Source organism: Homalodisca vitripennis, chromosome 6 (assembly GCF_021130785.1).
Source record: "Homalodisca vitripennis isolate AUS2020 chromosome 6, UT_GWSS_2.1, whole genome shotgun sequence".
Lineage (NCBI taxonomy): Eukaryota > Metazoa > Arthropoda > Insecta > Hemiptera > Cicadellidae > Homalodisca > Homalodisca vitripennis.
Genome location: NC_060212.1, coordinates 31,854,552 through 31,880,327, shown reverse-complemented (window position 1 = coordinate 31,880,327; position 25,776 = coordinate 31,854,552). Strand labels below are relative to the sequence as shown.

General features: G+C 32.8%; 1 protein-coding gene across 5 annotated transcripts in view; it reads left to right on the top strand.

The window, feature by feature from the left end:
- Positions 1–25,197, top strand: part of LOC124364211 (RB1-inducible coiled-coil protein 1-like) — an 86,442-nt gene extending 61,245 nt beyond the window's left edge. For 3 of the 5 annotated variants that reach the window (XM_046819525.1, XM_046819523.1, XM_046819524.1), the window contains exons 17-25: positions 4,925–5,064; positions 8,647–8,805; positions 9,709–9,778; positions 9,988–10,037; positions 11,266–11,399; positions 12,910–12,980; positions 16,854–17,000; positions 18,661–18,778; positions 20,626–21,539. In XM_046819525.1, the coding sequence (XP_046675481.1) occupies positions 4,925–5,064; positions 8,647–8,805; positions 9,709–9,778; positions 9,988–10,037; positions 11,266–11,399; positions 12,910–12,980; positions 16,854–17,000; positions 18,661–18,771 (882 nt within the window). In that variant the 3' untranslated portion in view covers positions 18,772–18,778; positions 20,626–21,539. Of the gene's footprint in view, positions 1–4,924; positions 5,065–8,646; positions 8,806–9,708; positions 9,779–9,987; positions 10,038–11,265; positions 11,400–12,909; positions 12,981–16,853; positions 17,001–18,660; positions 18,779–20,625; positions 21,540–24,296 lie in introns of those variants that run through there. The other 2 variants (XR_006922589.1, XM_046819526.1) reach the window with 2 other exon arrangements.
- Positions 25,198–25,776: the final 579 nt, after the last annotated feature.

Sequence of the window (25,776 nt, the reverse complement as noted above, 5' to 3'; positions counted from 1 at the left end):
TGAGACTGAATAAAATTACTTACAAATATTTACACTTTAATATTATCCTCTTCAATGTGCTTCCCTTCTGAAGTTTTAGACACCCCGCCATTTGAATTTTCCACTGTGAGTAGCAATATTGTAGATCATTTTCCATAATCTCGCTCATGATTTCTGTCACTTTTCTTATACTGCTTCAACAGTCTCAAATCTCATTCCTTTTAAAGCTGACTTGACTTTAGGGGAAAACATCACATGGGGCCAAGTCAGGTAGGTACACTACATATCTAGGACTGGGATGTTGTGTTTGACTGAAAATGTTTTGACTGACAAAGCATTATGAGCTGGGGCATTGTTCTGGTGGAGGATTCATGACCTGGTTTTCACAAATCATTCTGTTTCCTCCGTACACGCTCATGTAAGGACACTAATGCAGTAATGCTGATTCTGTTTGCCCCTCTGATACCCAATCAATACGCACAGTTCCTTTGATATAAAAAAAAGCAATCATCATTGCCTTAAATTTGTTTTGTCATTGCTTCATTTTTTGCCATAGAGAATCAGGTGATTTCCAATGCATCGATTGACGTTTTGTTTTAGGACCATAAGAAAAAACGCACAATTCATCATAAGTAATAATGTTTTGTAAGTGTGTAGGATCGTTTTTGTATGTTTCAGAAACATGTCAGAACAAATCATTCTTCAGTATTTTTTTTTTTTATTCAGGTGTGAGACTCTTTGAAACCATATTCGAATACACTTTGAAATTTTCATGGAGAATCTGCCTAATGCTTTACTTGTCAATTCCTGTTAACTCAGACATTGCTCTGATAATAGTTAAACGGCGATCTTGTCAAACAGGGTTACTAATTTTTTTTCAATGCATCAGTCTTTTTAACGTGTGTCACAACTTGTGTCTTTGCGGCCATATTTAATTGTTTAAACCATTCAAACACGTGATAAACGATCATCAGCGTACACTTATACATTTGAAATGTTTTGCTTGCAGATTTTCTAGCTTTGAAAAGAAATTTTGTGTTCCCTCGCTGTTCTTTCTGTACACTCAACATTTTCCCAACATAGCGACGAAACATAAAGTGAACGTAATTGGCGCTACGGTCAGAATGAGTGCAGAGCCTGATGAAACTTGAGCAATAGGTGGAAGGAGGAGCACATGATCGGCCTTACGAGTTTCAGCCTTATTGGATTCATTCTGTGGCTAAAACAATACTAATTCAGTTTATTTCCCACCACACCTAGTATTTTGGTTAGTGGTGTAACTAAGGGGACTTAACCTTTTCTAAAAGCCCAAAAAATGTTACATATACTCGTATAGCATCAACAATTCAAGTGTTTTGAATTAGAGGAGTTAAATATTTTACTTTCAATTAGCCATCTTTATTTAAATTTAGATTTATTCCATAACCTGCTGTGTGGTATGCTCTTTAGTTAGATCCACTCCTCCCCTACCACCAAAGCCAAATCCTAGTTAGGACACTGATTATCAGGCCCGTGCGCATGGGGGTTCAAACCCCCCCCTTGAAGATTGGGATATATCATATTGTTTCCATATATCAGTTTAATTGTGCTCTATTGCGCCGTCAGTTTACGCGCATGCGCACGCAAATATATCCAATCGTTTGATTGCGCGCGCTTTTCCGCCTGATTTGTGTTATATACTGTTTAAAAATTGGAGCTCCGACGCGCTACACAATTGGTCGCGCGGGACCAAAAACGGAGAGCGCATGCGCGGACCAGAGCGATAGAGCGACGGAGCGTGCAGCGCTCAGTCCTCCTGCAGCCACGAATAGGTGTGAATAGGTGCGTTGTTGCGACACTGAACATTCATCGAGACATTGAAGTAGATGTGAACTCAGTATTAGATGAATTTTTTTTCTGTACCTCGACGCATCAACTTATTGAAAGAGTAGATCACATATGTTTTTATTTGAAAAAGTTTTTACTTTGTTTAAAGAATGAGTTACAAATGTATTAATGTAGTTTTTACAATTTTATAATAAACTCATTTTCCATACGTATTAATTTTTAATCTATTACTTATTTAAGTTTCTTCTTTTTTATTTCATAAAATAAGTATAGAACCCCCCCCTAAATAAAATTCTGCGCACGGCCCTGCTGATTATGACCATTTATTTTGTTTGGAGATTTCCACCATAATCATAAGTATAAATGTGCTCTAATTAAGTCACTAATATTTAGCCTTGCACCTAAATTGTTTAGTTGTGTAGCCATCAACAAAACAAACAGAATAAGATGTAATTTAAAATGTAATTTTATTAAAACATTTTCTGTCAAAATGATTTTATGGTCTTTATTTCATTTATAGTTATGCTTTAAACTCTTATCTGTTTATTTGCCATGGTTTGAGCAGCTTGGTTACTTGAGTAACATGAATCATGCATGAATTAAGACTCTTTGTTAAGTGAGAACTTTAAAGCAGAAAATGAAAACTATTCATTCATTAGCCTTGCTTGGAATGATTCAGAGCAAGAATTTTGCCCCTAACTCTAATTAAATCTTGAAAATGGGTGTAAAATTTGAATTAGACAAAATGTGCATTTTGACACAGTATGAATTTACGTTGCAGTGGTACAAATATAATTGGTTTGTGTAAAATTAGTACAATCATATCACTTAAAAATGGTGTCAGATACGTTTTATTTCACAAAATTAATTTTATGGGAGCAAAGCTGATGCAGGTTTGGATTAGAATAAAGTGAAGTGGAACAGTTCCATAATGACTATTGTCTTGTAGAGGTTGATTCATTTGTTGTAAACATTGTTGATTTCCTCACAAATATTAATAAAAAATGAACAGTATGGAATAGATAACAATTTTAACTGACCAATAAGATTTAATCCTCTCAGTGGCAAACATTTTTCTATGTTACGATGCAAAAAGTGCCAATGTGTATGTCCTACGCTTTACTAAGAAGAGCAGAGCCAAACTTTTTCACAGCTGCCCACTTTAAATATTATGATGTTATTTTTTGACAAAAATGTTAATTTTTTACTGTATACGAATTAAAAAATATATATGTTAGTAATAAAGTACAGCTTATGTTAAATTATTTCCTTTTTCATTGTGCTAAAAGAAATTCACAGTTCAAAAATGTCTTACATAGTAGATAGTGTTATAGTTGTCACCTACATGTATGACAACAAATAAATAAATATCTATATAAATTTAAAAATCTTCTGAACTATTTTAAAAAATAAACTGTTTACACACCATTACACTTATGAAAAAAAATTAACTGGAGTCTGACATGCCAATTTGTTCAATGTTAAATTTCCTTTATTTATGCACCTTAGGATAAAAAATATGTGACAATTTCTTACCAAAAGTTATAAATATCTAAGTTAGAGTGTAAGAAACCTAGGCCAACTTCTTATACCCATACCTTTAGTAGAACCTGAGAAAAGATACTTACATGAATTGCAATATGCCATGATTTGCTTATGGATGTAGTTCAAACACATGAAAAAAAATTTTCCAAAATGGTTATTGTGCAATGAGTACAAAAACAAAAATATTACAAACATTAGACTTTATTTTGATTTTTGGCAATTTATTTTTATAGATGTCCGTTTAAACAGACGCCTGCTCTTCTTACACATCTTACAGACATCCGTAGAGACGGACATTGGCTACTCTAGCACATTTTTCATACATTGGCACTATTAGGGTTAACCCTCCGAGCGTCCAGCATCAATATTTTTGATGACTCAGACTTTCACTAAATGCATTATCAAAAATGTTGAGAATACACATCATCTCTTTAAATTCATTTTACCGACTCTATTACTGGTAAAATCGCATTATGACGTATAACGTTTGAAGGTTCATGAGTTTTTCTTTTTGTTTAGTGATCTTTGGATTTCTTTTAGTCTGTACGGAACATTAGTCTACATCGTTTTCATAAGCTGTTGTTTCCAACTTATATATTGTTGTTGTTCAGATGCAAACGTGTGAATTTCACTATTTAAAGTCTATGTTGTGCTTGTTTTATTTTCAATTCGTTGTTATATAGATACTAATTGTTAGAAATGATATTATTGCTTATAATTATTGTTTGTTTTTCATGAATGTTATTCACTATTTATAAAAAAAATCTTACTGTAATGTATGTTTCTGTGTTCATGGCAAAGTTTCGTACAAGTAGGCTATTTTAAATGTTATATTACTGCTATATTTAGTATAATATAATAAAAAGTAAGAACGTTGTTATATCAATGTGTTATATAACTACCACAAGTAAGAACAAATGTATTATAAATATATATAAATATTTATTAATATGAACCAAACAATATTTCCTACAATTTTGCTATTCTGAATTTTTAATATGTGTAATATATGAAATATATGTGCATACGTTTTTGCAAAATTTGTTTTATTTTTGTAACTTTTTTATTTTTAAAGTAAGAAATTTGTTTTCCTAACTTCATACTTTCACAGTCTGTAAGCACAGTGCTTTGCAATAGAAGTGGTATATAACAATTTATATTTAAGTTAATATTTAGATTTATTATCAAATTTACAAGGAGAGCCTATAAAACCTCACAAAACGGGTATATATTTCATGAAATATGATGGACGCTCGGAGCGTTAAACAGTGTGAACATATATGATGGACGCTCGGAGCGTTAAACAGTGTGAACGTATATGATGGACGCTCGGAGCGTTAAACAGTGTGAACGTATATGATGGACGCTCGGAGCGTTTAACAGTGTGAACGTATATGATGGACGCTCGGAGCGTTTAACAGTGTGAACGTATATGATGGACGCTCGGAGCGTTTAACAGTGTGAACGTATATGATGGACGCTCGGAGCGTTAAACAGTGTGAACGTATTCTATGATCGCTCAGTTGATTAAAACGGGATTTGTATTGAATCATAACATTGAGACTTGTTGCAGATCTGGTTCAACGAGGCAATGCGCCGGGTACTGGTGGAGAAAGACAGACAACTGGAGAGTCTACGACTGCACAGCCTCCATATTGAGTCAGAGTGCCAGAAACACCGAGAGACCATTCAACGACTTACCGGCACCAGTGGGTCAGTTCAAATGTACAATCTTTTTGTAATGATTGTCTCTTTTTACATAGATAAATGAATTAAAACTTGGCTAAATTTCAGATGTTCTATGATAGACTCAGCCAAGCGTACAGTTATGATTGTGTCTTTTTACACAGATAAATGAATTAGAGAGAACTTGGCTAAATTTAAGTTTTTATGATTGACTCAGCCAATTGTATAGTAATGATTTGTATTTTTTACATAGATAAATGAATTAGAACTTGGCTAAATTTCAGTTGTTTTGATTAACCCTCCATCAGGCGCTTAATATTAGAAATCAGGTGCTCACGGAGGTTTCCTCCAGGTTAGCGAATAATGGATATCATAGTCGTTTAAACTGTTTTTATTTGTTTAAATATTCATACTGATTTAATTACAATGTAATATATTCATTTTTAGAAATTAAATAGATATTACTTTCTTATGTAATGAATTTTTCAAATAAGAAATTTAAAATCTTAGAAAATGTTATTGTATACTAACAACATGATTTATTTCAAGGAATATTAATTGTAATTACATTGTAATTTACAATTAATTGTAAAAATGTTTAACCTACTGTAATAATATATGGAAATTAACTTAGTTTTTAACTTCTTACAAAAACAACTTACTTCAATTCTTGAGATTTTATACAATTGTAATGTCAATTATTACTCTGATATAAAAATTTATTCTTTACTAAAAATTTTTTTAACACTACACAAAGTTTCAAAAAAATTTCCTTCTAGTTCTTATGATGACAATGTTCACTCCATAAGCAGTACTGAAATGTTCCCTAGCACAAGGGTACTGTATTGACAAGTCTCTCGTCTTCATTCTACATTTCACAAAATTCAAATAAAATATATTGTAAAACTTAAAAAAAAACCATCACAGGTCACACATTTAGGCGCACACGGATTATTACTCCATAAAAACTAAACACAATAAGGCGCTCACGGAGATTTCGTCCAAGCACTCCAAACACAACATCGGGCGCTCAGGGAGGAATCGTCCAGTCTCGCACGGAAGTAGACCTTATACTGACAGATTTTGACAAAGATAAGCGGGAGACTATTGTTTCGCTTCCCCGAAAGATGCTCGTGAAGTACACTGCGGGAAACGACTGCCAAAATCAGCAAAGTAGTACTATTTTTAATAATAAAAAATACACGGAGGAAAACTCCGTTTAGCGCCCGATGTAGGGTTAACTCAGCCAAGCTTAAAAATAAAATGTGCAGTGGAGAACTGAAAGCCAGCCTTTGTGTGCGAGTTAGGGATAAGATAATTTCAAATTATTTATGTGGTTGGAAATGTTCTTATTGATACTGCCTATTTTATGATTCCCTTCCTTGTTATGTTGGTAGATCTTTGAACAAATGTGGCCCATAGGGAAGGTCAGAATAAGGCTAAAAAAGGAGAGCAATCTCTCCTTAACCCTATGTACCCGAAGACAGTATTTATAATTTGTCCTTGGAGCTCGTATGGCCAGCTCTACTAGCCGCTGCCATTTGGTCTGAAGGGTGGATTAATTTTTGCCGTAATGTTATCTCAACTCGTATGTTCAGCTGTGCTGGCCAAGATATAATAACTCCATAGCTCGTAAGGCCAGCACCACTGGCCACTAAACATAGTAGTTATTTTCTAATATTCTCTTTGTTTTATAATGAATGGTGGTGGGTGTTGAAATCTATTAAGCAGCTTTATTTTTAAGTAATTTTAAATTAGCCTATAATTCTTATCTAAACATTGACTTTACCAATAAGACGAATGACACGTAGTTGGCCTATACACTAAAGTAATAGACTTACTTACTTACTTACTGCCGTGGCTCTTGGTACCCAAGGTGGTACTTTGCCTCGCCAACACACTGCCTCCAGATCTCTCTATCCATTGCCTCTTCTTCCCTTCTTCCCAGTTTTCTTATGTCTCTTCTGATCTGGTCTCGCCATCTCAACTTGGGCCTTCCTGGTGGTCTTCTGCCCCCCGGATTGTTTACAAGGACGTTCTTGACTAAGGAGTTGTCCTCCTTCCTTAGTAAATGGCCAGCCCATCTCATTCCAGCCCATCCCAATAGAAATAGAAGGGATGAAAACCTATAAAATTTTACTAGAAGGCGTGTGCTAACTATTCTTGATTACACATAGGTGTGTATTTTTAAAAGTGTTATTCTTTGTGTTATATATGGTTTATCTTTGTACTAGAAATATTCATTAAAATTAAATTTTAAATTATTTTTAATTTCTTCTTTAAACATTTTAAATTACTATGATGCAAATAACGCAGAGGAAATTTAAAAATAATTCTGATTCAATAAAAAAATCTAGTGTCTAAATTGAGATTAGTATAAATTCTATATCTATTTATGAGCTTATTCAAACAAATTGGTAATCTATCTTAGGAGTTAAAAGTACAGCAAATTTTCCATTTTTCGACACCGGTTTTCAGTTTTGTACGTTTTTTTTACCAGTTTTTGTGTAATACAGGGTGTCCCATAACTCTCTGGACAAAGGTATACCATGTTATTGCTCAGGTCAAGACAAAAATATTTCACCATATGAACATGGGTCTCTGATTAGTTTGGCACATTAGTAGAACATGGGCTTAGTTTCCCATCTGTCTGTCTGCATATGTTTTTAATTAAAAAATTAATATCTCAAAAACCAATAAATTAAACTCTACCAAATTTGGCTCAAATGTTATGATAACAAGGCCAGTTACTGAAAAAATATCATGAAATTATATTTAGTATTTTAAAAATGGCGACCATTAAAACTTTTAAACTTTGAATATATTAAAAACCAGAAGTTTTTCTCAAGAACTACAAGAATAACAGTTTTTAAAGGATATTATCACAAATCCAATGACACAAAAATTATTTAAATTTAATAATAACTGATTTAGAGTAGATTTACTGTGACAAGACATGGCCCACATTGAGATTGAGAGCTGCCGTTTATTTAGTTTTTGTATTTTTGGCTATTCGCTGAGAACCCAGTGTTGTTAGTCTGAAGTCCGTACTGCAATTGAGTGCCACCCTGAATAACTTTTGAACTTATACAATTTAAATACAACTGTACAATTTATTAGTATTCTTTAATATTCTGTACAATCTTTCATTATCAGTAAATAATTAATTTGTAATAATTAAATGTGTTTTGCAAACATATATATATATGTAATTTTAAAATAAACTTTTGGGATTTTATTATAAATGTTTCATTAAAAAGCAATAATTTATACAATTTTACTCCTATGGATAGTTCTTTATTATTTTTAAGATAAAACTGTACTCATTCATATAAAATGTGGGTTGATTTTTTTCAATGAAACCAGATACCCTTATTCTACAGTAGTAAACACTGTTTACATAGCCACTACAGACCATGTTTACAACAGAATTACATAAAAAAAACAAGTTCGCTGGAGAAAACATGTTTAGTGTGAATGCTACGAGCATAGTCATAAATTGTGAAGCCAAAAAAGTATGATTTCAGTGGATAAATATACTAATAAATATATTAATTTTGCATGGTCACAATTCTCTGAAGCTTTTCGTTAATGATGATATATTGGCAGGAGTGTGGGCAGTGAGAGTTCACTTCTGGAGAGGGTGGAGGCACTGGAGGCGGCCAAGGTGAGACTGGAGGCTGAGCTGGCGGAGGCTCGGAGCTCCCCCACCCCCCACGGCACCCCCTCTCATCAGGACATGAGCACATCCATTGCACTGTGCGATGGGTAAGTCTCACCTAGTCTGGATTGTTTCCGTTATACGAGGTGTCTTTTTTAAGTAAGTACCGTTAAGAAATTACTGCCGGTATCCCGCGTTTGCGCACTGTCTACCTTCATCTGTTAGCAAACCACGGACGCAATTATGGCAATTATCTGTTAATGCATGCTGTCAACTGTGAAGTACGTGCTGTTATTTGTGTTGTAGGCGTCGAAGCAGTTGAAATTCATTGTCAGTATTGTGAAGTATAGACAAAAAAATTATGAGTGATGGAATAGCATTCGAATGGGTAAGAGCTTTAAAAGATGGCCAAAAGAATGTTCATGAGAAACAGAGTGGACAACCCTCCATGATCACCAACGTTTTGTTGCATAAAGTGAAAATGAACGGAGATTTCACGATTTCTTCATTATCAAAAGAGTTTCCTTAAGTTTCAAAAAGGGGTGTATATGACAATTTTTTTTAGAAACGTGTTTTCCTGTATGACAAGACCGTCCACACGCTGTAAAACAAACTCAAGATCTCATCACAGCAATTGCTGGGAACAATTTGATAATCCCGAAACAGCCCCAATTATAGTGCCCAGTGACTTATCATTTGCTTTTTCATGAGAAGGAGCATATTGAAGATCAGTGCCACGACGACAGTAGCGTCAAAATGAATGCGTTGTAATCGTTGTTAAATCAGGCACCAATCTTCTGTTACGACAGTATACAAAGAGTTGTTTTTAGACAAGTGCCTTGATATTGATGGCAATCGAGTAGAAAAGTACATAAAAGTTTGGACTTTCATAAAAAAAATTGACTAAAGTTTACTTGATTTTTTTTATATCAAAACGGTACCTAGAGTATGCAATATTAATTTCACATTCCACTGGATATATTTTGTCTAAGTTTAAATTGATGTTACAGTGATGGAGGGTTGCGAGATGCTGCAACCAGTCCAGATCCTGCCCGGAAAACTCAACTGAAAGAGAAGCTGGTAAGTACTTCTGTTCTGTATAAATAGGAGATTGATTTCTGGACACCCTTATCATTTAATTTAACTTAGGCATTATGTTTGATATCTTTTATTTAATTTTATTATGGAACTGGAATAATTTTTCTGCATTATTTTTGTGTACGCTTTAAAAACATAACTATTAGTTTGAAAAAAATTGTGTTTTTAAGTGCTAATTGGTTTTGTTGCAGTCAAAAAGTACAACAACACTAATTCAGCAGGGAAGAGTCAGCGTTGGCTCGTAAGTGATCACAGTATCTCGTATTTATATTTTTAGAAGTTACATTAGACTGACTAAGAATTTTGCATGTTTAAATTAATCATAAGAAATGTCTTTTTCTGTATTTATGGATTATATTTTTCATAGTAAGTTATCAGTATTGTACTTGTTGCATTATGTCAAAGAAGTATTTAAATTTATATTCCTTTTATCAATGGATCAGCAGTTGTGAACTGGCAATCAACCTTTCTTACCGACACCTATGAGATCTTGAATATCAGGTAATTTTAAATATAATTAGATATAAAGAAGTCATAATGACTGTGGTTTGGTCATACTTATTGTCAGTACTGTATCTACATATTTTGAGGTCAAAGGCCGTTTTTCGTACAGTTGTGTGGTCTAATTTAAAGTTATGTTTATTTAAGTGTATAATTCACTTGTGATAGCATTACTAAATTAACTTGAAGTAAAATTTGTAAAATTACAAAACAAATATATTTTTCATTATTATTTTCTGTATTCAGCATTTTCATTACTGTCACTATGGCTACACATATTTTCAATTGAAATCCACTTATGTTTAAATACTTTTTTTAGTGTGAAAGTCTTGGAACACATTTTGTGTCTTTTTGCACATGGCAATTTTGCACTCGCTAGTGCCTTTTCTTGCAGCCTTGCCTGATTGTTTTTTAGTTGTCAAAGAGCATAATAAAAGTTGTTATTACTATTCTGCTTATATTTGTTATTTGAGTTAAAAAAAAAAAAAACTATATCAAACAAATATTTGCATCTCCAAGAAGTCCATCGGTAATAAAATCAGAATCATTATCTGTGTCATCTTGGAATAAATCATCACTTTCATTGTCACTTAAAAATCGGAGTAACTCTTATAGCACTTGATTATCTTCAATACTGTCACAATTCATTGTATTTACTTACAAAACAATCGTTGTAAACTAAAGTAATAGCAAGCAAAACAATAAAAATGCAGACGACAAACAAGCAGAACGATATCAGAACAACGGCAAACACGACGTGTCGATGACAACAACATTTCATACGTCATAATCCGTAAATATCCATACGTCCCTGGAAATAGCGAGTAACTATCAATGCCGAAGTCCAAATACCTTTAAATACATTTTTGTTATTGTAAAAGTCAGCGCAGTCAAAAGACGTTGTCGGCAGTGAAAGTGTTACAAATTTGCTCCAAAAATTGATAAAATTACGCAGGCATTTGGTACAGGTGTAACATTGGAGACGCAGTCCTGGTCGTATGGGAGGAGAACTACCACAGCTATATGATCCTGCAGGAGAGCTCCACACTTTATTTCCTGCATCCAGACAGCTTGGCTGCTATGTCGCTCTTTCCATCTTCAGGTGCGTATTGTATGGCACATTGGAACTAATCTAGTACCAGCTGTGATTCAGTCATTTTCACTGATTCAAATTCTTTATAGACATAACTTTTAAGAAATACCATAACTTTAACTCTCACTAATCCATCCGATATCAGAGCAAGGTATTGGCGGATCAGTGAAAACACTGGATTATTGGAAGGCCGTCAATAAGTGCTTGAAATGTAAAAAAGTTGTTTTATTACACCAAATGCTATTAAAATTATCATTACAGTACTGGTGTACTAAATTTAAATGAAAGGCTTTAAAACATTTTCTTCAAACATCCTTTTTACGTATGTAATAGTTAGTTTTTATCAGTGCTGTACCACCACACTAGACACATAACCTTAACTAACTAACTTTAAATGGTAGGTTAACTCCATGTGAGGTTATTGTGTAGCTTTGTAAGAAGGCTTCTTTTCTGTCAAAGTCAATCTGTGGATGGGTAGGGTACAGTTTGAGCCGTATCGTACAGTCTTGTGGGTAGTGCTCAAAAATTGAAAAGTAGGCTATTCTAGTTGTATATGTGTCAGTTATACAGGTTGTTCCGTAACTCTCTGGACAAAGGTATGCCATGTTATTGCTCAGGTCAAGACAAAAATATTTCACCATATGAACATGGGTCTCTGATGCTTAGTTTTCCATCTGTCTGTCTGTATGTGTTTTTTATCAAAAAATTAATATCTCAAAAACCAATAAATTAAATTATATAAAATTTGGCCAAATGTGTATGATTGATAGGAAGGCCAGTTACTGAAAAAATATCATGAAATTATCATTACTATTTTCAAAATGCCGGCCATTAAAACTTGTAAACTTTGAATATCTTAAAAACCAGCAACTTTTCTTAAGAACTACAAGAATAACAGTTTTTAGAGGATTTTATCTCAATTATATTGACATAAAATTATTTAAATTAAATAATAAATAACTGATTTAGATCAAATTTACTGTGACAAGACATGGCCCACATTGAGAGCTGCTGTCTATTCAGTATTTGAATTGTTGGCTATTCACTGAGAACCTCAATGTGGGCCTTTTAGAACCTAACTGGACGCTCGAACAGTTACTGTGAAATAGACGTTACTTTTCGGATGACCCTTGTAATTATTACTCAAAATAGTGTTACAGTCGATTTTAACATGTAATAAATATTATAAATAATCAAAACATTTGTTGTTAACTATGTTGTTTGTTTGCTAACATAGTTGTGAGAGATAGTTTAAAAAGGAAGGTATTTTGTTTTTGTTGGACATTTGCGTGGACATCGCTAATATTTTTCATTAATGTCTTATTTGGGTATTAGAGTTGTATTTTGTTACATGGACTTTTGCGGTCACATTACCACAAATCGTAAATTGACTGTCAAGTTGAATGCACTTTCATTTGTCTTTAGTTAACCCATTCAATTTGTTTGTCCAGTACATGTATTTCAGAATTGGTAAGCATTAACACTTACATCTCAGTTGATCAGTAAGTTTTGATTTTAGATGGCAGTCCGAGGCAGATCTACTACTGTACGGCTGAAGTCGTGGAAAAAGAATACTGCCATGCCAGAAAGGTTAGTAGCAGTACCCGTGCTGTAGTTTAGCAATAAATAATTTATTGTGAATTAAAGAGAAAAATCCCTTTCATAAAAAGTTTTATAACTTGAATAATTATATTTTTATAATTCTTGTACCGATTGTATTAAATTGTAATTCTGGGGTAACTGGATTACTGGTGGAAGGAGTAGGCCCAGAAGAATGATAAGGACTGGACTGTACAAAAGAGGCTGCTATCAGCGAGGCGTGCATTGCAGATGGCAGTGTTTGATAACAAAATTGAGAGGTGGGGTGAGGTAGACGTGCCGTACCTCCCGTCTCAGTTGATCGGAAGTTATTGTAACGAGTAGACTTTGAAAGTGCTTAGAGTTAATCTTTTGCTAATCGTCATCGAACCTGCGGGTAAGTGAACCTTTTAACTGGAGTCCAGTCAATATACATTCTTAGTTATTTTGGAATAATTTTGGGGAAAGAAATATTGTAAAAATTAAATTTAATGGGAATTTAGGAACTTGTCCTTTTGATCTGTGCAATATAAAACTTGTTGGTGCAGTGAGCACATGTATATAAAATTTTATGTAAAAATACTAAAAGAGTTTTGTGGTTGTTACAGATGCTTTCAGCAATATTTTTAAATCTCTAACACTGAAGAAATTTTAATTCTCTAACACTGAAGAATTTTTATAATAAAAATTTCTAACACTAAAAAGAAGTAATATTTAAAGTAAAGTAAAGAAAATTAGTAACAAAATAAAATTGAATTTTGAAGATAAATTAAAGTGAAGAATTGCCAGATCAGATTAGAGTGTAAAAGTTTTGAATTTTGAAAATTGAATAAAAGACAAGTTGTAAGAACTTTGTACATTTTTGGAGTGACGAATATATTACAAGTTTGAATTTAAAAGTCATCAAGAAGTTTTTATTTTAATTTTAAATCCAGTAATTATTTTTAAGAAGAAGTTTTATTTTAGTTTGAACTTTATTTATTTCAGAAGATTTTCCTTTAATTTTTGAACCTTCACAAAAGTTTAAATTTCAAAGCTAACCCCTCATGTACCAGTAAAACGGTACACTTAAAAGTAGAAACAAGAAAATTATGTTACTAATCCTAATCAGTTTACGTTTTTTTTTTACAAGTATTATTTAGAAAGGTCTATACTAACTTTGTTACCAGTGGTGTATTTGGTGATAAGAGAGTAACATTGGATCATGGTGGGGTGGAATTTTATTGATATAGAAAACTAATAGTTATAACTGTGAAATTAGGGAGGCTGGATATGAATTCTCTACAGTAAAATTGTACTTTTTTAAACCTTGTGAATAATGTATTAGAGGATTTTTAAACTAGTAGTGTGCTAAAATGAAAGGTATGAGACTATTACGAGGACAAAAACACTATTCAATTAAAACACTGTGATTAGGAGAGGAGAAGGTATATGAAAAAAAAGGTTAAATAGTTATGGAATGACTAATTTACTCAAATTGTCTTCACCTGCTACACAACACGAGTAAGAGCCAATCAGAGACAAGACGAGCGATCACAGGTCACGCAACATAAACATAAACATTTAACGAAATAATAATCTTAGAGTGAAAATTATATTTTTATATTATAACGGAGTAATATTATATGCCTCTAAGAGATAGCATGATAAATTTGATCCGTGCACAGTTTAAAATTGTTTATTTAAAATCATTCTATAAAATTAACTCAGTCCTGACCGATGTAGATGTATCCGGTTTAGTACCGCTACCGTTTTGCGTTCGGTCATGTCTCTGTTAGGCGTCGTGATATTGGTGCTGAGTGTCACGCTATCCCTCAGCTCTGATGTATATCTAGTAGTCTCCGCAAACATTTGCAATGTGTAACAGTAACGTTTATTCAGTAGTTAACTGTCAAATACAACCAGTTTTGTTTTGTTTGCTTTTCTTAACCCTTTGACTAGTAATCCTGCAATGGGTTCGGGAGTGCCGTACATGCCGCCTGTAGTAATCCCGATAACCGTGTGGGAACCGCAATGACACTAAACCGTTTTCATAATAATGTTTCATGATGAATAATTCTACTACAGATAAGAAAGAGAAGCCACGTGTGCAGATACACCAGCAGCGGCGGCGCCGGGACACGATGTGCCGATGTTCCGCTTTGTGTGTCCGACTGTTTTTGTGCCTTTCATACTATCAAAGGTTTCTGAGGAGACTTGTGTACTCTTATTAAACTTGTAACTGCACCTGTACCTTGGTATGTTTATGAGAAAATGCTGAATAATTTATTTTACTCTCATATTTTGAAACCTTTATAATAACTTTTGTGGACAATTAAATTAATTTCTGTATAAATATTTAAAAAATACTTCAATCGCTTAAAAAAAGCTTTAAACATCATTTAATTGAGCGCTTTTCGTAATAAATCTACTGCAGTACCAAAATCACCTAAAAAAACCAAAATAAAAAAATTTAAAAAAATTCACTTTAGGGCACTCAAAGTTATTGAAAAAAAAAACAGTAGCAGTCGTGGGACTGCCGATAGAAGTGAAAACGGAACTATTAAGTTGAGAGTAATTAACAATACGTTATAGTAGCAGTACATCTGTAATTGTAAATGTGACGCATTTTTAATTTTCCAATTTTAAAATCCACGAAAAAATATTATCAAATAACTAGAAATCTATTTTACCACGCTAGTAAGATAAATCTTATACCGTAATAATACTCATTTCATGATGAAGAGGTTAAATATTAAAAACATAATTAAAATGAATAATGCTAAATTTTAAATACAAATATTTGTACAAATATTAAAAATGTTTAAAAATATATTCGTTGTTTTCATTATTCATTTATAAGTGAGTAAACACCGAGTGAACAACAGTGAGTTGAACACCGTTGTAAATAATACAGTTATTGTTACGGATAAAGTATATAATTGCAATAACAATTAAACCCACAATATTTTTAAAACTAATAAATTAGTTAAATTAACTTGGTTCTTTCGTAAAGGTATTTTTATTGCACAATAAACTAATTTATTGAGTTAATACGGTATCAGTGAGCCAATGCGCCAACTACAGTTCCGGCAGAAACGTTCACTCATCACTTCATACGCTACTACAGGCTAAACTAAACTTCCAATAAAAAAATGATAAATTAAAAAAAAAATGTTCATCTATTTTCACACAACTTTCTCGCTGACAAATTTTGTCTGACCAAAAAATAAAAAAAATCCTCGCTTACTACTTTTTTCTTGTCATTGTAAACTCTATGTAAAATGTAAACAATAATCAAAATTATTTCGAATTTTTTTTAATATTTAAAAATGTAACCAATAGATTGCCAATATTAAGAGCTTTAATTTGACGCATCTTACAGAATTGTACGACATTGGCTTCACTTTTAAATCGCGAGAGAGGAAGCCGTAAAGGTCACTGATTTTCGCAGTCTGTTTTCATACTCCGCCGGGACAGTTTTAACACAGCGAGACTGACTTTTTCATGCAGGTTAGTAGTCCGCGGCCAAGTCTACGGTTAAAAAACACAGCAAGACTGACTTTTTCATGCAGGTTAGTATCATTAGCATGTCGGTGACGCGAACCGAGGATTTTACCCTCTACCAAAACGCTCAACGCGCCTAAAGAAGTTTTCACTTCAAAAATCTACCAGTCAAAGGGTTAATAAATAATGTTTCTCAAGCATTTAAGTTTGCCTATTATTGCCATCCTGACATAGAAGGTATACCCCAACTGTACCGGATTGTGTCTGGGATAATATGTCAACAGCAGCCAATATTGTTGATATCCAACAGTGCACAGGAGCATCTGTGCAATTCTGTTGTTAAATAAAATCCCAAAGCAGCCATTAAGACATAGACTCTGTTTCATGGATTTCAAACAGAATCTTGATGCTGCTAACTTCAGTCGTCTGGTAAAACGAATAGAGAATATTTCCATCCGGGAAACACCTGAAACGAGTCAACCAACACCTCAACAGTCTGCGTGTGAAAGTCTAGATGAAACAAACACTGGGCTTGTTACACCTCAGGTATGTGACGCATCTTTGTGGCTAGTTCTGTGGATGGTTTACTCTGTCTACAACTACTAGGCCTATTCTTCAATTATTTTAAGGTTTCAGACATCTCTTGCTCCAAGGCTGATGAAAATGTGATACTTTTAAACAAAAACAGTAATAGATGACTGTAACCGCTGCATTCATGAATTCATGGCGACACCCAAGCACCGACCTTAGTTACATAATAAGTCCCCTCAGGGCCGAATATTTTTCTCAATTTTAGGAGTTTCTGACATAACGTGTTAAACACGTTATTTAAGACTGCACCACCAACTGAACAGCTATCTTCTAGACATTTCTAACATAATAAAACACAAATAACAAAGTAACAGCTGATAATATGAAAACGAGTAAACTCAGGTGTGGTGGTTCTTCACAAAACTACAGTTACACAGCATATTATATCAGGTGTGGCGGTTGTTCGCCAAACTACAGTTACACAGCATATATCAGGTGTGGTGGTTCTTCACAAAACTACAGTTACACAGCATATTATATCAGGTGTGGCGGTTGTTCGCCAAACTACAGTTACACAGCATATATCAGGTGTGGCGGTTGTTCGCCAAACTACAGTTACACAGCATATATCAGGTGTGGTGGTTGTTCGCCAAACTACAGTTACACAGCATATTTCGGACGTGGCAGTTGTTCGCCAAACTACAGTTACACAGCATATATCAGGTGTGGCGGTTGTTCGCCAAACTACAGTTACACAGCATATATCAGGTGTGGTGGTTGTTCGCCAAACTACAGTTACACAGCATATTTCGGACGTGGCAGTTGTTCGCCAAACTACAGTTACACAGCATATATCAGGTGTGGCGGTTGTTCGCCAAACTACAGTAACATGGCATATATCAGGTGTGGCGGTTGTTCGCCAAACTACAGTAACATGGCATATATCGGGCGTGGTGGTTAATCCCCAACAATTCTGTTTCTAAACCCCACTTAAATAAATAAAAAAAACATTTTTAATCAAAATATCTCAGCTTTACAGACACTTGTTAATTATATAAAAATAACTTTGTCCTAATTAGACCCTGAAATAATTGTTTTAACAGGACAGTTTATTGGAAATCAAACTTTAACGCTTTAATATAGAAAGGTACATTCTAATAATTTCAAAAACATTCTTGTTTCATAACATTTCTAGGAGGTGTGTTTTTTCAAACTAAGGGTTCATTGCAATAGAGCATTGTAGGAGGTCTAGTAAAACACAACACAGTCAATTTGCTAATGCCTCAAAACATGTACAACAAATTCAAAAATGTAATTCGATAATGCTCAAAAATCTGTTTAATGATCTGTCAGAACCTTTTAGTATTCCGAATATAAATTTCTAGATTGTTTGGTTTTGTATTTTAAATGTATTATTTTTAATATTTTATTTTGAAAAAAAAGCAGTACTTTATACATTGGAGTATTTTAACATTGTAATATTATAAAATATAAGCTGTGTCTTAGAACATTGTTTTGAATCTCTCTTTGATGTGTACATGTCTTTGTTAAAGTGATCACTATGAAGTTATAACAATAATTATTTTATTTACTGTATATTCAATTCTTTTCTGTGTAACCACTGAAGTGTATTTTGTATTTCCTAATATGACTAAAAATAATCATGTTCGAACAGCCGGTGAATCGTTACAACGTGGCCAAAGGTACCAAGTTCTACAGAGTGAAGGTGAAGCCTCTCACTGTCCTGACCCACCACTCCCAGTCCAGCAGCGGCTGCAGCGCCTAGGCCTCAGGTATGTACACATACGTACTTGTGCAATTTCAAGTCGACAGTTCTTTTGGTCTTCTGTCAGCAGCCGAGGAACAAATTTTGCCGAAACATGGTTCATTTTTTAATCTTCGTGTAAAATGTTACAAACTGACGATTTTGGTATTCCTAAATCTTCTTCCAGCTCTCAGACAGTCAATCGACGGTTTTCATTAATTGCTGCACGAACATGTTCAACATTTTCAGCGTTTCTGGCTGTTGAAGGCCTGCCAGATCGGTCATCACTCTCCACTGATATGTGGCCATTTTTAAACCGCCTAAATCGTCTCTGATGCTGAATGGCCAAGTTTTTGGCAAAATTTAATGCAAATGTGCTGCTTAATACGTTCAGTCATATTGAAATGCGACACGCACACACACGGCAGTACTGTACAGAACAGAGCGCTGTGACTCACTGAGTGACCGGATCGTATTCAATGCCTAATATGGGAAGGAGTAGGCTCGCCTCTCCCCTCCAATAACCAGTTCGAGCCAGTCTGCTACACCGCGGCCGCCTACTGGTGGCGGTCGGATACTTTATGGACAGACCTCGTATTGTTGATATTTTGATGGAATAATGTTACTTTTAATTTGTACGTAGATCTTTAACCCATTGGTCTAGACTCACGTATATACCATGTGCAGATGCACGGACCGAACCTGGACTCACGTGCGCAGCACGATCTGGTGACGTTGCGATGTACTATTTAAAGTATTTATAGTTTTTCCTGTTAGATGGTATGCCAATACTTTCTGCAGACCTTTTGAGTTGTTGGTGAGTTCAGCTGTGCCAACTATGGCAGAAAAATATTACTTTTTTCAATAATTGTAATCTTTTACCAGTGCTTATTTTGTGTTGATACTACCTGATACCTGATGTCTTCTTCATTGACCAGCATTGCTGGATTGAAAGCGTCACAATAAAATAAATAACTAACTAAATTCTACTATATACAAATGCAAGTGGCGGCAAGGCTAGACTATGTTGCTCGCGTTCTCGAAAAAATCTCTGATTGATTATGTTATGTCTAAAATTACGGCTAGCACTTCTGACAATATTATTGAAAGTTTGTTACAGTAGTTTTATAAAATCCATTTAAATATTTATTTGTGATGTTCGGTAAAATTTTGTTTTGTTGCAAGGCTAAAGGCTAGCATGCAAAATAGAAACAACGTAGTTTTTCGTTTGTTTGTGAAGTTTTATTTTGTTATTTATTATTTTTATTTTATTTTTACAGTGTATTTTTTTAGTGTAGTTCTGTGTGTGAATGCTACAAAATCTGCGACCAGTGCAAACTGATGGAAAAACTGCACTTGATGAGTACTCAAATATAATGTTTTTAAATAATAAAAGTTCAATTAAAAATGTTAATATAATTTATTTTTCATGACAAGGAGTTACTGAACAATAATATATATTCAGTTTTTAGATAATAAATAATTTTAATAGTGAAAAAAATTAAAACTCAAGTTTTTTTACATAAAAAACCCAACATTTTTGTTATAATTAACATTATTAGTAAATTTAAAACTAAATAAAAATTAATTTTATAGTTGTAAAATGTAGCCTAGTTTCTTAGAAACATGATGGTAAATTAACCATGGTAATAACTTAATTAGTTAGGTTTCTATAAAAATTATACGAAACCTTTACACTTTCAGCAAAATTAATTGCTAGTTCAGGTCCATGCAGCACCAGAAAAACTACTAGGCCAATGGGTCAAATCAACATAAATGTTTAATTCATAAATACGTGTACAAAAACCTAAAATTTTAAATTCTAAACATGAGTCATTTAATAAAATATTTCATTACGTTTTGTTCTTTTTTCAGGGGCAGTGCAAGAAAATCACTTAAGTGTGATAGTTCATCTGTTGTATTAGTTCCAGGTGATACATAATGCGTTGTGTTACATGTAATTTAAATTACTTTAAGAAATCGTGTCTGTTATTCATTTTAATTTTATATGACGTCTCAACATGAATACTACAACAATATTTTAATTTATTCATAATGTCAATGTTCGTTTAATTAGTGGTATAGTTGTACTAGTTAAGTTTAAAAAATAAACTATGCTGTTGTATTTGTTTGAGTTGTTCATAGCATCTTAAATCTGCACAACACCACTCACGCACTGACACAAAACGTGAACTCCCGACATTTGGAAACCTAAAACATGAAGCGTTTGTGGGTTTTGAGCTCTAAAAAAACTCAAACATTCCCCACTTGCCCTTGTTTTTAAGTATTTTTTTTTAGAAAAGGTGTTAGTTTTTACTTCATTGTAATAAGCCACCGTTTCAATTTGAACTTCAAAATGAATTTGCTAAAAATACTACACCTGCAATTCAAAAAAACTTTTCATTCTAAGTGTAAGTTTTTGTCTTTGTATATTTTTACAATTAGAGCTTTACAACTAGTTTTCACAAACATTTGCAACTCTGTACAATATTATAGTCTTGTTTTCTTTCTGTAAATTTTAATCTTTTGTTATCATACCCTCTATGGAGTGGCAGTTCTATGTGTGTTGTATTAAGAATGATTCAGTGTATTTAACAAGTCTGTTAAATTTTGTTTTATTCATCTGTGTTCTAGATGTAATGTAGTTTTATTGTAACTGTAGCGAAATAGCTCAAGACGATCCTTTTGTTAAAGCGAAATATCCTTATTACATTTACTATGTTCAAACTTTCCTCAATGCAGCTGTTGAGTTATATAAAACGAAATACATAATATAAGTTACTGTTGTTCTTTGTGTACTTCAATTCTATACCACTTTTTAAACTACCGTATAAAAATGTGTTTTATCTGTACCACAGTAGCAGTTATTGAGGCTTTTGTTCAGAAAAGCTTGTCATTGTTTACTTCCAAATAATGTATGGGTTATGTTTGAAGTGAGATTTGAAATATTCCATGGCTGTTCACATTAAATATTGTATTTATTATAGAAGTAGCCAGTAAAATGTTTAGATGAGATTTAATCAAGAGTGTGTTTGTAATTAAATTTCATACGTATGATTTCCAAATCGGTGATAATTTGTTAGTACATTATTATGTTTGAATGTTCAGGAATGCTTTTATCTGATAAGGGAAAGTATTATAAAAAAGTATGTATGGAACATTTGAACTTAAGTTTAAACCAATAAACATAAATTTAACTAATTATTGGCAGGCCTTTTTTTATCATTTTGAGTCTGTGTAAAAAATTACAAAACATGTAAATGTATATTAATATACATCATGTCATTAACCCTCAAATTGATGACCGACGGCACAGACGTTCATCAATACCGCTTATGAACTGATAAAGACGGCACAGCCGTCGGTCAACTTTCCACTATTATTACACGAAAACTGTTAAAGTTATAAAGACATAACTTGCACCAATCGAATCCTCTACTCATAAATAGCAATTCATTTTATATAGTTTATATTCGTAATATTACTCGTTGTCAGCTGGTAACGTGCTGCACGGCCTTGACGTTCTTTGTTGCTAGGCTATTATGTAGGCTAGTTGTTTATAATTATTTGATTGTTATGTTGTGAAATGTGTGATCCTCGTTGTTCACATTATATGCGTGAACTATCGGATGATGAAAAAACTAGTTCTGATGATGAAAGTGACATATAGCAAATAAAGTACATGATGATATTTCTTTATCAGGTAGTCTGGATGATTATAAACTAGTGGAGTGTGAGTAGGGTTGTGAAAATGGATAGTAATAGTGAAAACAATTCATCATTATCTGATATTCGTCTTGCCCAAAGAATTCATCAGATTACTGAAAACAAAAAGTATTCAATACACATTTTTCAATTTACGTCCAAATAAAAAACAATACTATAATAAATGCATATTTGTGTTATTTCACATTTTTCTGGTTTCTAACAAAAAATTTATATATAACACTTATTAATTAGCATTTAACACATATTTCTTTTTAATATCCGAAAAATATTCTGTGCAAATACAAAAACCAGTGTATCATTCTGGGAGTTTCTTATTATCAGTCGAGGGTTAATATTAGTATTTTAATGATTCTGTTTTCAGAAAGAAAAGAAGAATTTTACTATACTGTCATAGATTATTTTTTTAAATATTAAATTTGTATTGCTTGTTCATAAATTTATAGAAAAAATATAGAAAAGTGGGGACTGTGCTGAAAAACTGTGCAATTTTCGAGAAAATAAAAAATCTTAGCTTCCAAATTTTATGTAGTTTATAATAAATATATAATTTGTGGAATAAAACGAAAATTACAAACAGTTATACGAGATGGATAACACTGAAAAAAAAAAAAATTACTATGTTTCAGATAGTTTCATTGTAAAAATACATAAATGCAAAGAAAAACATATCATATATATATAATTTTTTCTCAATAAATTTCCAAATATTTCTATGATAAGATATAGTATTAATTTTATAAAAGGTCTTATTATTTTATTTCTAAATCTGCCAAGATAGCCTGTCGGCCAAAACAAAGGCTTGTTTCAACAGGTAATGATGTCACAGTATGAAAGCAACAAGATAGCTCATATTATTATATCTCTAAAAGGTTTCTATTGGTGTCAATACATTCATAGGAAATGAAATAATCTTGAAACTCACACTATAAGAAATGAAATAATCACTGTTTGTTTTCTCCGGGCTAAGATGTTATGGTCATTGTAATTGAAGACTAATGTTCCATACATATTTTTTACAGCACTCAATGCCTGCTGGATAAATAATTTCTTAACTTGTAAGTAATTTTGCACTAAGGGGCTACCAATGGTTTGGATATAATATTCATAAAATTAAATTAGAAACACTCTCTCAGCTAAATCTCATCTAAATGTAATGACTAATGTTTCGTGCGATTGTCTAATAATTGATTGTACAATAATAAATCTGCGAGTTTATAGAGTGAGTAGTTATTTACTTGATGTTTTTATTTATAGATGTAGTACGCGTCTTGTTATCATTGTTTTTGATCTCGCAGTTTATATTGTAGGCCAAGAACCAAGTGTACAGTAGTTTACAGTGATTAAGTACCACTTAGTAAATTAGGTACCTGATATGGAGCAATCCGTTTCTTCATCTTTACAACACAAACCTGTAGCGTAGAACACAATATTAAGAGATACGATAATATAAATAATAATATTGTTAAATTCTGTGTTTGTTTTAAACGTGTAATATAAGGTGTCCGGCATTCTATTTGTTTTACTTCCGAGCGGTACAAATGTTCGTTCTCAATTGAATCGTTTACCTGTTCGAAAACCGCGGCTTCCACTGGTCGGTGTATTATTTAGTTTGTAGGTTTTCTTAGACAATATATAGTTTCCTAGGTTAGTGCAAAACGGTTTGAAAGTGAATTATAATATACGTGGCTTTAATGTCCTCAGATTTGTAGTTCCCGAACCATCACAATCATTATTGACAAGTAGTGATAGTTGAGAGTATGTAAATATTGTAAATGTGTGTAAATATGCACAGCAATGGTTGTATATTTCGTTTACAGACAACCCTGTGATACGTTGCTGTGTCGCTCATCAGCAGTAGATTGTAAGCTATTCACTGAGAGAACACCTCGGAAACTTTCGCTCCGACACAAGTCTAATGTGATGGTTTCTTATAATTACGACTGTGTAAGATACATGAATAAACTCTGTACATAATTAAAAGTTTATGAATTAACTGTGGGTTTATTTTTTTCTTAATGTACTATGTATACAGATTTGTAGAGATCATAATATATCTAGTCTGTAATGTCAATGAGTGATTTTTTGATATTACTTCCGTCTGTCCACATATTTTGCTTTAAAAATCTTCAAACATAAAATACGTTAAAAAATAATTTTGTATTATAATCAGTTAAGTAGGTGAGAGCTACATAACTGATACGTAACTGTAGGTTATTTAATACGTAGTTCTGTTTTTGCTTTCCTGCCGTTAGTATTTGCTTACAGTGTGCTTTTAGTACATTTAAATTGAACATTTCAGTAGACGCTTTTGTAGTACAAGTTAATGTAATACATAATGTACAATTTTACGATTTCCACCAGATTTTCTCAATTAAGACAATACGTTTTAGTTCACGTCAGCACCGTATCGTAGCAAGTGTACTTAAATATATATGTAATATGCACAGCACTGTACATTCATATGTAAATAGTAATGTATATTTTCTTACACATGAGACGTCGTGTTTTATTAAGCGTGTTACGTGTTTAGCCCTTGTTTAGTCACTATTTTAAGATTGTTTTGTACCAATTATATTGACTCGCTCCGTATGTGATGTTCTCTAAATAAATGTAAGTAAATTAATTTTATATTTAATCAAATAAGGTTAAAATTGTTAGATTTTTACAGATAGTTGTAATTATTTCTGAAATAAATGTCTACCACAATATATTATTATATTATTGTGTCTGATTCATTTTCCTTTTCTTTTTTTCTAAAATTTTGCAATACTGTTGATCCACACTTGGACCTTAGAAAGGTGATTTACTGAAAATCGTTTTGTTTGGAACTTTATTATCTACTTAAAAAAAAATGTATACTCTCCTGACTTATGCAGGAATTTGATTCTGTACTTGGTAACATCCTTTAATTATGATGAGTGTTCGTCTCTTACGGCATCTGGAACGCCAAAACTCCTGAAGAATGTGGATTATGTAATTTTAATGTAGTGAAGTGTCATTTTACGTTGTTACCGTGTGTTGCGTAATACAACATCTGTTGTGTTGTTAGTAACACAAATCTCCACCAGAAAAAGTGCACTCTATTACATCAGCGTGTTCTCAGAGCAACAGCTGGTGACGCATTTTATGTTTATTTTTGTCTAAAAATGCCCAATCTGGCTGACATCATAAATTCACAAAAAAATTTCAAATTCAACAAAATTGTACTTATATGTAAGTATAACGTTTTGTGTGTTTTAAAAATATATAAAAGGAGACTTCTTTTCTTTTTGTAAAAAAACTATTCATGAATTTTCA